The sequence below is a fragment of the Botrytis sinoallii genome (assembly GCF_014898435.1).
Source record: "Botrytis sinoallii strain Bc 23 chromosome Unknown BSIN_022, whole genome shotgun sequence".
Lineage (NCBI taxonomy): Eukaryota > Fungi > Ascomycota > Leotiomycetes > Helotiales > Sclerotiniaceae > Botrytis > Botrytis sinoallii.
The window spans coordinates 793,069-805,431 of record NW_024066049.1 but is presented as its reverse complement, the minus strand read 5'-3'; the positions used below and the strand labels follow the sequence as shown (position 1 = coordinate 805,431).

The 12,363-nt window shown below is 37.8% G+C and overlaps 2 protein-coding genes across 2 annotated transcripts; both read left to right on the top strand.

Moving 5' to 3' along the window:
- Nucleotides 1–6,640: 6,640 nt before the first annotated feature.
- Nucleotides 6,641–7,045, top strand: EAF02_009942 (uncharacterized protein; the record flags this gene model as incomplete). The annotated part of the gene is made up of 1 exon (XM_038905990.1): nt 6,641–7,045. The coding sequence occupies one exon, from the start codon at nt 6,641–6,643 to the stop codon at nt 7,043–7,045; it is 405 nt and encodes a 134-aa protein (XP_038754413.1).
- A 3,135-nt stretch (nt 7,046–10,180) lies between these two features.
- On the top strand, nt 10,181–12,204 carry EAF02_009941 (uncharacterized protein). The gene is made up of 6 exons (XM_038905989.1): nt 10,181–10,306; nt 10,366–10,440; nt 10,629–10,846; nt 10,899–11,001; nt 11,070–11,393; nt 11,486–12,204. Exons 3-6 carry the CDS (start codon nt 10,814–10,816, stop codon nt 11,896–11,898), a joined length of 873 nt encoding a protein of 290 aa, XP_038754412.1. The 5' UTR covers nt 10,181–10,306; nt 10,366–10,440; nt 10,629–10,813; the 3' UTR covers nt 11,899–12,204.
- The last annotated feature ends 159 nt before the right edge of the window (nt 12,205–12,363 follow it).

Sequence of the window (12,363 nt, the reverse complement as noted above, 5' to 3'; positions counted from 1 at the left end):
CGTTGTTTAGTGTAAACCCTAGGAGCAGCTGGGTAATTGGAATGGTTAGTGTAAAAGGGCTTATGATAATTAGTATATTAAGCTGCTCTAATGTATTACTGATATACAAATACATCCTTATGCTTAGTATTTAGTTTATTGTATATCGAATATCTTAGGGTTTTATTATAGATAAAAGAGTTACAGTACCTTAGACAACTAATACTATAAAGTTGAATTTCCCGGGGTTTGTTTAAAAGAACCAAATAGGAATTGTTATTGAACAATCAGAATTGCGGTATTGCAGTATTGAAGCCAATAATCCAGATGGCTCTTTTAATAATCAGGTTGACCTTGTTATATGCTAATCTGTAGTTGATTGGCTGCTTACCGATTTGAGTTGTGATCTTTTTCTTGATAAGTTTAATAGGTATAGGAGTAGGAGTATCTTCAATATAATAGAAATTATATAGTACTTATAGGACTATATATATAAACCATTTTCTAATCTACACATACTTATTATATAAAGGGTTTTAAGTATCTGCTCGACATTTTTTGTTTTTATAATCTTTTCCCAATTAGTATCAGAATTGTATCTTAATGTTTAGCCTGTATTGTTCCTTTGAAGAAAAGGGATCTCTGCTAATGTGATTCCAGCAATTATCTCTTTTATTCTGAGTCTTAGCAGGAAGGGGCTAGTCTCTAAGAGTAGAGCTTCTCCGCTAGTTATTATAAGGATCGTTTTCTTGATCCGATCATTTTTCCTTTTGAGTCTGTGTGTTCCTGAATATTCAGTGTTTGTATTTTCATTAGGAGTAGAGTGTATTGTATTAATGGAGCCTATAATGAGGCTTACTATCTTAGGCCTTATCTGAGTTTTCAGTATATTAATATAGGTTTTCTGTGTATTGTTTTCTGACTGTAATTGTTTTGTTATAGGCTTTCTCCTTTGATCAAGAGTAGTCTCCGTTACTTCTAGCAGAGCAGAGATGATTGTACTCTTAAACTTCGCAGTGAGTTTGCGTTATTGGCTTTGGAATCCTTGTACAAGCTTATTTGCTAGTACTGCGAATGTCTCGATTACTTCCTGTCTCTCCCCCTTTATCTTATCGATCCTTTCGAATCGTTCCTTGATTGCATCAAGGGCAGAGCCTGTGAGCGATCTTATAATTGGTGGGGGCTGTATACCAGCCCCTCAATAATATTATAACTTTGCTAAAAAATAATAAAATTATAGAGCCTATAATTCTATATACTATATCTATACCCAATTCTATAATACAATTAAAGGACCCAGAAACCCCTCTAAACCTTTTTACTGATCTGCTTACCCTACTTCACAAAGGCTACCAAACCGACCCTATACCTAAATCTGTTCTGAAATCTCTATAAAAGGGATTCCCGAAATACTCAAAAATCACTTTTTATCGAATATATTGAAAACAACAATTTGCTATACTATTGAGGAAAACTATATATTCCTGATCATAACCCTCTGAAAACTTATCTACTCCATTTGTATCACGAATCGCCTGCTGCTGATCACCTACACTATACCCGAACCTTCGAATTATTATTCCGAAACTATTATTGGCCTGGATACTATGATTATATTATACAATGAGTCTGTAAGTATTATAGTTGCTACTGTACTGTCCCGAATTGCAAAGGTCAGGAGAGAATTCTCTACTTGCTTTTAATCCCATAGAAAGCTTAGCAAAATATCTCAATAGATTTCATTATATATTTATCCAAAAATATTGATTTTGATATTATTATAATAATAATTAATTGATTAATGAAAATAAAATATTTCTTATTTTATTATAATATCTACAACTCTAAAGAGATTACCTATCTATTCCAAAAAAATATCTAAAAGCTCTATAGCTTACCCTTAATCATTATATCTGATTATAAAGCTCAATTTGTTTCTGAATTTTGGAAATATATCTACAAACACTTAGGTATAGCCATCAAGCTTTTAATCGCTTATTACTCTGAAACTGATAGATAAATTGAGAGGGCTAATACAATACTGGAATAATATTTCTGGTTGTATATAGTCTATCTGCAAGACAACTGGGCAGAGTGGCTCCCACTCGCCGAATTCTCTATTAATAATATCTGATCCGAAAGTATCCAAATAATTCTATTCTTTTTGAACTATGGATTTCACTTTTGCCTGGACTTTGAGCCTATATTGTCCCAAAGTAATCGTTTTGCTATATAAAATATTAAAAAATTCATTATTAAAATAAAAGCTATCTTTTTATACCTATAGATCAAATTAATTATTAGTCAAGCCCGATATTCGAAGAATACTGATACCCGCTATTCCTTTGTTTGTAAATATCTGCCTAATGATTTGATCTGATTGAACATTAGAAATATCAAGATTTTGTATCTACAGAAAAAGCTTGATTGGAAGAATCTCAGGTTTTTCAAGATTCTGAACCTGATAGGCCCATATGTTTATAAACTAAAACTCCCTATCTCAATAAGGATTTACCCTGTTTTTTATATCAACCTGTTATACCCTGTATATAATAATTCTGTTCCTGGGCAGTACAACCCACTACCACCATTTGTCGAAATCGACGGCTTAGAATAGTTCGAAGCTGCCGAGATCCTGGACTCCTGTTGGGAAAGAAGAGGTTGTGGAGGACCTCGTCTAAAGTATACTATCCGCTAGGTTGGTTACGAGATGTCAATCAAAGAACCTGCAAGCTATCTGGAGAATGTGTAAGAACTGATTCGCAATTTCCATTGAAAATACCCTGATAAATCAGGATTCGCTTGATCGAATATTGCCCGCCTTTGGATAATCGAATTATAATATCTTTGTTTCAATAAAGCTTAGCTTTTAGAAGGGGGGTAATATTATGGTATGAGATTATATGATATATTGGTCCCCTCGAAGGGGACCGAATTGGATACTCGCGTCGAAGCGCAAGTGAGCTAGGGCTCGATTGGGTTAGCTCGCTTAGCAAAATCCTGTATATCTTTAACTTGGAAGATTCTGTATTATAGCTCTTTGAACTACATCTTAATTCTCAATCTGAACCTATTACCCGAATCAGTATAACTTTGCCAGATTAGGGCAAAGTTATTAGAACTCTATCCCGCCCGCCTGCCCCGTGATAAAACTCTTCAAAATCTAGCTTTCCGAAAGATACTAGGAGTTTTCAAAACCATTCCAATTTTCTAATAAAAATCGAATCGGAATTAAAATCAGTAAATATCCGATTAGACTCAAATATCAAGCAATACGCTTTTCGATTAACAAAACTCTTATCTAAATATTCAATTAATATCGAAAAAGCTATTTTAATATATTAATATACTAATCGGGAAGCAATCAATACTTCTTAAAGAAAGCTATACAAACCAATTCAACTTGATAGAATTAGAAAATCAATTAATAAAAATTTGATTTATTCTTTTTCGAAAAGATTATTTATTTTCACTTTCTTTTATAGAAAAAGGAAATTCCTTTCAAAGTTAATATTAATTAGACTTCAAAAGAAAATACAGCAATACTTCACAATATCATTCTTAAATATAGAGATTAAAATATTATTTATATTTATATAGATATCTTTTTCATTAAAAGAGAATAGGTATTGATATAAAAATAGTATTAATATAATCAAATGATTAGATTTTATATCAAGAATAATGTCACGGGATCACTTCTGGGAGTATTCAGAAGCTTTTACCGCTGAGCTAAACGCCCAAAAGACTAGGAGGTAGAACTGGAAGTTCTACCTTACTCTTATATATATTAGCAGGACAGGACAGGACAGGACAGAAAGGGCTTAGTGTCACCCCGTGACATTACCCCCCTCCTTAAGGTATGGTCTCCATACCATCACCTACTAGGAGGTTTCAGGATTCTGGATTCTAATGCCTTAGGCATTCAGGACAGGCAGACAGGATCTATATATGCTAGCCCCCAAACCAATGAAGGCTTGTAAGCTATAAGTGGGCCCCCCGTACAGCTCCACATATAACCAAGGGTAGTTCTACCTAATGTTACGGGATCACTTCTGGGAGTATTCAGAAGCTTACCGCTGAGCTAAACGCCCAAAAGACTAGGAGGTAGAACTGGAAGTTCTACCTTACTCTCACATATATAGCAGGACAGGACAGGACAGGACAGAAAGGGCTTAGTGTCACCCCGTGACAAATAAGTCAATATTGAAAGTAATCAATTAGTTTATAATAAAGAGTTATATAGAATTATTCAAGCTATTAAATATACTAGCTTAATTATTAATAGTGAAAAGAAATTCAAGGTTTATTTAGATAATCAAGTAGGCTTTCTTCAATTGAAAACACTTTTAGACTATTTAGGCTAAGTATATCAAATTCGAGTAATCAAGATAGTCAAAGTTATTATAACTAAAGGATTTAAAATATCCTTAAATTGAGTATTAGGGCACATATTAGTTAAAGGGAATAAGTTAGCAGATAAGCTAGCAAAAGAGGCTATTACAATACAATCTATCTCAAATAAAATTAATTTTGGATTATTAGAAATAATAATTAAAAAATTCTCTTTGATCAATAAAGTTTAATTCTCAATTAATATAAACTTAAATCCAATCAATCGGCATTAACCTATTCAAAACTATTTCTATGAAAAATCGGATCGAAAATTAAGCTATTAATTGGAACTAATTGAAATACTATTAATATACTTTTTCAATTGAAATTAAATTACGGATATATCAAATTATATTTATATCGATTCAATCACTCCAATAATAGATGTATATGCGATAATATTGAAACATCACAATACTTCCTGATTAGCTATTCTATATACAAAACAAAAGAAAAGAGATATTCCAGAATATACCATTATCGAAAATCACTATACAATTTCTATTATATACCAAAATAGATATCGAATTAGCTATCAAATTTATTAATATCATTAAAATCACTACAAGAGCATAATATCTAGCAAAGACTCTTAAATAAGAAATAATAAAGGAAAAAGTAGTAATAAAAAAGAAGAATAAAGAAAAGAATAAAAAAAAGCAATTAAGAAAATAAGAGGAGGACTTGATCTCCTCACAATTTCTTGATTATCAGAATTTTCTTATTATATATAATATATATAATGAGCGGACATTATTCCCTAATATTTGTTTTTATTTTCCTAATAAAATTATAATCAATATTATAAATCAAAAAGTTATCTATTGGGCTCATTGGGCCTAGCCATCCTATATAGTCTTAGACTGAAGGTGGACGTAAATTCAATCAATCAATCAATCAATCAATCAACATAGCATCTAGCAAGAACTTTTGAATAAGAGATAATAGAGGAAGAAATAATAATAGAAAAAAAGAAAGAAGAAAAGAATAAAGAAGAAGCAGTTGAGGAAATAAGAAAGAGATTTGATCTCCTTACAATTTCTTGATTTTCAAAATTTTCTTATTATATACAATATATATAATAAACAGATATTATTCCCCAGCATTTGTTTTCACTTCCTTAATTAGATCATATCCAATATTATAAAATAAAAAGTTACTTATTAGGCTCTTAGGGCCTAGCTGTCCTATATAGTCTTGGACTGAAGATGGATGTTAATAAAATCAATCAATCAATCAATCAGTGCATTGCTTGCAGTGACTGGTCAAGAAGATGAATCTGGTCGCGCAATCAAGATTGTAGTTCCACAGCCTGCACTCCAAAAACAATTACCAGGTCCAGGACCTATACAAAGAAAGACTTTCGCAGGTCAAGGATCTGTAAACCAAAAAGTATTCCCAGGTCCAGGACCTGTACATCAAGAACAATTCACAGATAAACGATCTGCACATCAAGAACGATTCTCAGGTCCAGGACCTGAATTGCATCAAGTCGTCAGTGAGATAAAGATGCAGGATTAGTACACTGATACGAAGCAAGTTCACACAAAAGACACATATTTTTACCAGATCACTTGTCGTAAAGATTTGCCACCAGTAATCACTGAGCTAGACCCCAGGCTGGTTGATTCAGGAAGGTTGGAAAAAGGGGAGGGTCGTTCCCAGACTTCAAAGACTGCTAGCGAACACAGAGCGGTTGTATCAAATGATACTCAGCCCGAAAAGTTCAATTTCAACCTCAGTAACGAGTTAGAAATTGACACTGGTGTATCTTCGGGGCCTCAAGTTCATTTAGCTTATGCCTCTGGTGTCCAGGATAGATGTTGCGATGCTAGATGGTATTGTCCATCGCAAAGTCAAGAGAACATTGGCTCAACATCACGCGCCGAGCGGCCAAGCACAGAAAACAAAGCTGACAAAGAAATAGCAGACTCAGTGTTCCATGGTACAATAGGTGGCAGAATTTCCAAGGTTGCACGCCCAGAGATTCCGACTCGTGGTAGAGGCCGCGGTCTTGGAGGGAGCGATCGAGGTAGAGACCTTGGTCGTGGCAGAGAAATTGCACCAAGAGGTAGTGGCAGCTTTGTTCAACCAGATCAAACATGGCCTGCACATTCTCCTGTTCTTCCTTCTCGAGATGAGATCGACCCATTGCTTGAATTTAACAGGCAAGAAAGGGAGGAACGGGTCCAGTTGATGGCCTTATTTATGGAGTCGCAAACAAGGAGCCACAACACATTTGCAGCTGCCATGAGCGCCCGTCGACATGGTCCAGTTGGTGGAGTTCGTGATGCTAGATCTGGGGGGGGGTGCTGTTCCAAGACGTGGCGGTCACAGTCTAGACTATCCTGGTCACCTACCATCACGAGGTAGAGGTGGTGCACCAACACGAGGATATCTTGGAAATAACTTCCTGACTAGAGAGGAGCGTCGCGCCCGCGCTTCGCAGTCGGGAAGTCAGACTTTTGGACAAGGTGGCCAACAAAGCCTGCCTCCTGGACTGCCAGCTTTGAATTTTGGAGAGCAAGGCCTTCCACAACGTTCTGCTCGGCCGGCGCAGGCTCAAGGTGGTCAAAATCTACCTGCTGGCCCTCCATATTCAACATTCGGGGCACAAGGTACCCCGCACCAAAATCCTGGAAATCCAGGAGGTGCTCCAAACCAACAGTGATCAAGATCACTTCATCTGTTAGTTTTATATAAATAACAAACTTTCTAACACACTTTTCGTTTTCTATGCATCTTCCGTGATATTTGAAGTCAACAGTGATTTATTATGCCGTAAATACTTCCATCCGCGTAAACCGCTGTCTCGTTCTATTAATTTTATCCCTCCCTTGAATTATGATTGATAATGAGTGAATCTAGAGCTAGTTTCCTTTTATGCCGACATCCTACCTATCCTAATCCCCAAGAAATAGAAAACCCGACATTTCATTCCACTCTTTTCATGGAAATTCATTACGAAGATATTTTTCATCAAGACAAGCCAAGCAGCTCACCATCTGCGCCATAGAGATTGCTCAATACCCAGCATTTCTACCTAGTTTTCACAAATAAAAGGCATAATCATCCAAAACTATTGACCTTCGAGCAGAAAGCAATCTGAGACATCAATTCGCGTTAAGTTCTACATTCGCGACACTGATCATTGCGCTGACTCAAGCATTACTACAGAATCCTAACGACCAGAGCTACACAATGGGCGTTCCAAGCGTATAGGTTTGATTGAAAGTGGGAGTTGGCATACCAAGTTGAGATACGAGAGATGGGGAAATGCCGACGCAGGAATACCTGAAAACTACAGAACCGCTCAATCTTCAGCAAGCACAACACCGTTGATGGAAATTGTGGCGCAGATTACGAGAAAACATGCGATAGCCTAGAAAGGACTCCGCAATGGGTTCAATGGATGGCATGACTAAAGCAGAAATGATAGAGCAGGAAGAACAGAGCGGAGGAAGGACTATTTGAGTGTAGTGGGATTGCAGATTATCAATTCAGTAAAATGAGTCGAATGGAGAAGAGACGCTCCACAATCTTCTATTCTCATATGATAAAGGTCAGTGAGCTTCATTGAGTATGACACAATTCACAGATTTTATTTGGCAGCATAGATATTCACAAAGTTGGCAGCACAGATTGGAATCCATAACCAGGTACATAAGGGTCATACTACACGGAGATACTGAAATTGGTACATGGGCACCGTTGAACTAAGAGCCGGCAATCGCAGATCTCGAGGACGATTTACTATCTTGTACAGTGTTTCTAAGGATCTATGATATCAGGCTAACATATTGTTCGTAACAGTCTCATTAATGTCGACAACCTGACCTCTACGGACTCGATTTGCAAGCACATCACAAGACCGGGCGCAATGGAAAGGGAAACAATCAATGATTAGAGTCATTGTGACTGAATGGGAAAGGGGAAAGGATTTCTACAATGTGGACACAGATAACTTCGAAAATGTTGGATATTACGCATGGTGCGGTCTTGTATCAGGCATTCGACTTGACTATCATGGCACAGGCTTTTAATTACTTAGGTATTTAGATGCGGAAACAACCTGGGTATATTGCAGCTTTTCTCAAATATGCCTTTGCGTAAGAGTATTTGTGAAGGCAAGTCGGGTGGCACTCTGCGAAAGGATCGGGGGTCCGTCTTCTAAGGTTAGGAGGTTCTTGATACCGATATACGGCAGGTACTGGTATGCTCTGGACAATGGGAACAACGGGCTCACTCAAGCACAAGAGGTGAACCCTGCCATTTTGAATATAATGGGAAGTTCAGGGCTTGAGGGTCGAAAAATAGATGCCTTGGCAACAGAGGAATACAGCAATGCATGTATATCGAAGCACCATAAGAAGGAAAATCGAATGGTTCGACTGGCAAGATGAAATTGAAATGAGACCTTCATAAGATACGGCTTAGTCAGTACAATGAAATTCCTAGGTAATCCCTTGAAAACGCTGCATGTACCTGCGATATTTTCGTCGCTCGACCCGGAGTCTGTTGAGGAAAAGGATGAGAACACAAGAAGAACCATCAGCAGAGAGATAAATATTGTGATTTATGTGACGATGCAAAGTGGATATCTCACATTATGATGTTATTGTCTTCGTGCTTCCTTTCGTTGTCGTTTGTGTCTCAAGTGAGGTTCGGTAAATGAGAAAAGCGGGGAAGTGAGGAAAGAATTCAAAAAGGGTAAAACTCGAATCACTCAAAGGCCACCACAATGTGAGGCTCGATTCCAATAGTGATACTTCGAGAAATAAATGACCAAAACCCCTTATATAAGACTGGTGCTGCTTCTAGAGAATTGAGCCAAGTAAAGGCGGGGTTCCTTGCCTTAAATTGGATTCGTGAGGTGGTCAAGAATCTCGACATGCGGGAGAGATCTATGGAGTCTTTAGAAATATCGGATTTTGCGGAAAGAAGTCCCGAAAATCACTGACGGCTCGGAACTACTTTTTTCGTACCCATCCGCGCTTCAAGAAACTGATGTGCGGCTTTCAATCCCAACTAGTCAGCCAGGTGTCACCGAAGGGTGTGGTTCTCATAAGATTTGAAAGTATTTCTAGCATTGCCTAAATGATTCTTGAAACCTTCCATTACAACTAATGCTATGATGGATAACATAGCAAGGAATTAGAAGACTCCCTACGGTCTCAGATTACATCCTAACCAGACGCCGATGTGCTTTGCTGCTTTACTTGGCCAGGTCGGCGCCACGAAGCTGTCAGAGGGCCATGGCGTACACTCTGATGGAGAGGATGAGAATTGAAACCCCCATGCGCAACTAGTCAAAGTACGCAGCATGCATCAATGAAATTACGAAGATTTGAACCCGAGGAATGTGATATATCCAACTCCATCTCATTAGAAACGTTTATTATACCTACATCCTGTTAATATGCCGAAACGGCCTCTGCTAGTTTTAGCGAAAAGCAATCAGCGGATTTGTCACAAACCGGGCTGATGGCAACCTCAATCAATTGAAAATCGACATTTGGTTTGATAGTTTATAAACTGCCACAGGCCAATTCGAGTTAGATGTTAATTTCTGTGAACACAATTGAATTATTGTTTGAAGTGACGGATTTACAGCATCTTTTGTTGCTAGGTTTTATTGCCAATGTTGACCGCCTCCATGACTAATCACGAGCATCTTCATTATCAGAGCGATGTACAGCCAATAGAAAGCTTGCATAATAAGTGACACATCCCTCTTATGATTGGCACGCCTCATCCTCATTTCTGCGATTTGTCGATCAAACTTTATTGATACTGAACAACACTCCGTCCTTGTATCACTATTTCATTTGACATATCATTGACCAAGAACTTGTTAGAAGTCGAGTTTCCAAGGGAAGAGAAACTTGAGAAGTCTAAGAAGATCTCCATAGGGCTCTTTTGCAAAACTGATGTTCGAGAAATCCCATCTTGATTGAACAAACAGCGGGGTAGAGGCTGAACAATCTACAGACATCGCTGCTATTTTACTTAGCTTTTATTTAAGAGTTATAACATTGTTGCATCGCATCTACTGGTACCGCAAAAGTAAATGGCTTATCTATCTCTTAACACTCATCATTGGTCCACGCACATACAATCTGGACTTTCGAGAGGTGGGATCGCCATCATCTCGCCATTTCCTCTACATGTATTTTTTCTTCATTTGAATGCTCGATTTATTCCCTCTTACAACCCATCGGTTGATTGTTTCCTAACTGCTAACTTAGATGCAGAGTGTCAGACATTTCCCGGCTAAAATCCTTGTCAATATTGTCTGCAGTACGAAGGCCCATGAACTGATATTCAACACGAATTGTCGTATAGTTGGAGGAGCTTTCCATGCTTGCCACTTTCATGAAGAAGTGTTCGGTCTCGAATCTTGGCAAATTCCAAGGAGAATCCACGAAAGGCCATAATTATGAGAATCGCTTGTTTACAGTTCGATCCTCAGGTAAGAACATCCAGTCATGACATTCACAAACATAGCTAATACTATAGCATAGGTCGGAGATGTCACTAATAACTTCACAAAAGCGGATGCAATACTCGCGAAAGCAGAACCGGAAGATCTCGATCTTTTAGTATTGCCTGAGATGGCTTTTTCTGGTAATCATCGTATCCTAGATGTTTTCAATGATAGTATCATGCCAAATATATGACTAACCATCATACAGGTTATAACTTTTCCTCTTTGGAACAAATCACCCCTTATCTTGAGCCGACTACTTCTGGTGTCACATCTTCATGGGCACGTACGACAGCTCTCAAGTACAACTGTGTAGTAACGGTTGGTTATCCTGAGAAGGCTAATGATGCTTCGAATGGATCATCAAATTCCGAATGTTATAATTCCACAGTTACGGTAGATAAGGAGGGTAAGACTATCGCCAACTATCGAAAGTCATTCCTATACTACACAGATGAAACTTGGGCTCATGAAGGATCTGGCTTTTTCGATGGAAATATCAGGGGGCTAGGAACTGTGGCAATGGGAATCTGTAAGCATTTAGCATATCATTTCCGCTCAGCCAGTCATGCTTAATGACATCTCAACATTTCGATTAAATTCACTGATACTCATGATTTATAGGCATGGATTTGAATCCATACAAATTCGAAACTCCTTGGACTACTTGTGAATTTGCTTGCCATGTACTTCAAAAGAAGGCAAATCTTGTTATTTTGTCCATGGCTTGGCTTACAAGACAGGACCAATTACCTTACGGTCTATTAGCAAGGGAACCTGATATGGATACAATTTCTTACTGGATTGCCAGACTGAAACCTATCATTGGAGCTAACAGCACTGAAGAAATCATTATTATTCTCGCCAATCGGTGCGGCACTGAAAGCGAAGCAACATATGCGGGAACCAGCACAGTCCTAGGTATCAAGGATGGCGAAGTTAATGTCTACGGAATACTCGGCCGAGGTGAGGAAAAGCTTTTGATCGTCGATACTGACGAGCATCCTATGGCCAAGATAATTTCGGGTACAAAGTGAACCGAAAATTGATTTCGCCAATCATCAAACCAATTCCATAATTCAATGCCAGAAGTCGAATAAATAAACTGTGTTATCGATGGCTTTCAAATGATAGACTCAACAGCAGCTAAACTTACAAGTATTCCACAATGATAGTCTCTAATGTATCGAATGATATTGAAACTTCACTTGCCAATCTCAATTCGCACCGACCTGAATTTTGTGTAGAATGGGCGGCACCAAAATATGATGTAAGAGGCGGCGATAAGATTATCATTCTTCACATAGAGTAGAAATCTCAAGCTCTAAAATTAAAAGATTTACTGTATAACGTTCATGCCTTCCCCAATCGAATTACTAGGAAAAATACCATGTTACCTGGGAGTTCATTGGCCAATTGATATTCAACATAGGACAACCAAAAACACATTCGCAAAGTCAGTGGTCCTGAAAATAGTCAAGTGCTACAAATTGAGGTCCTCG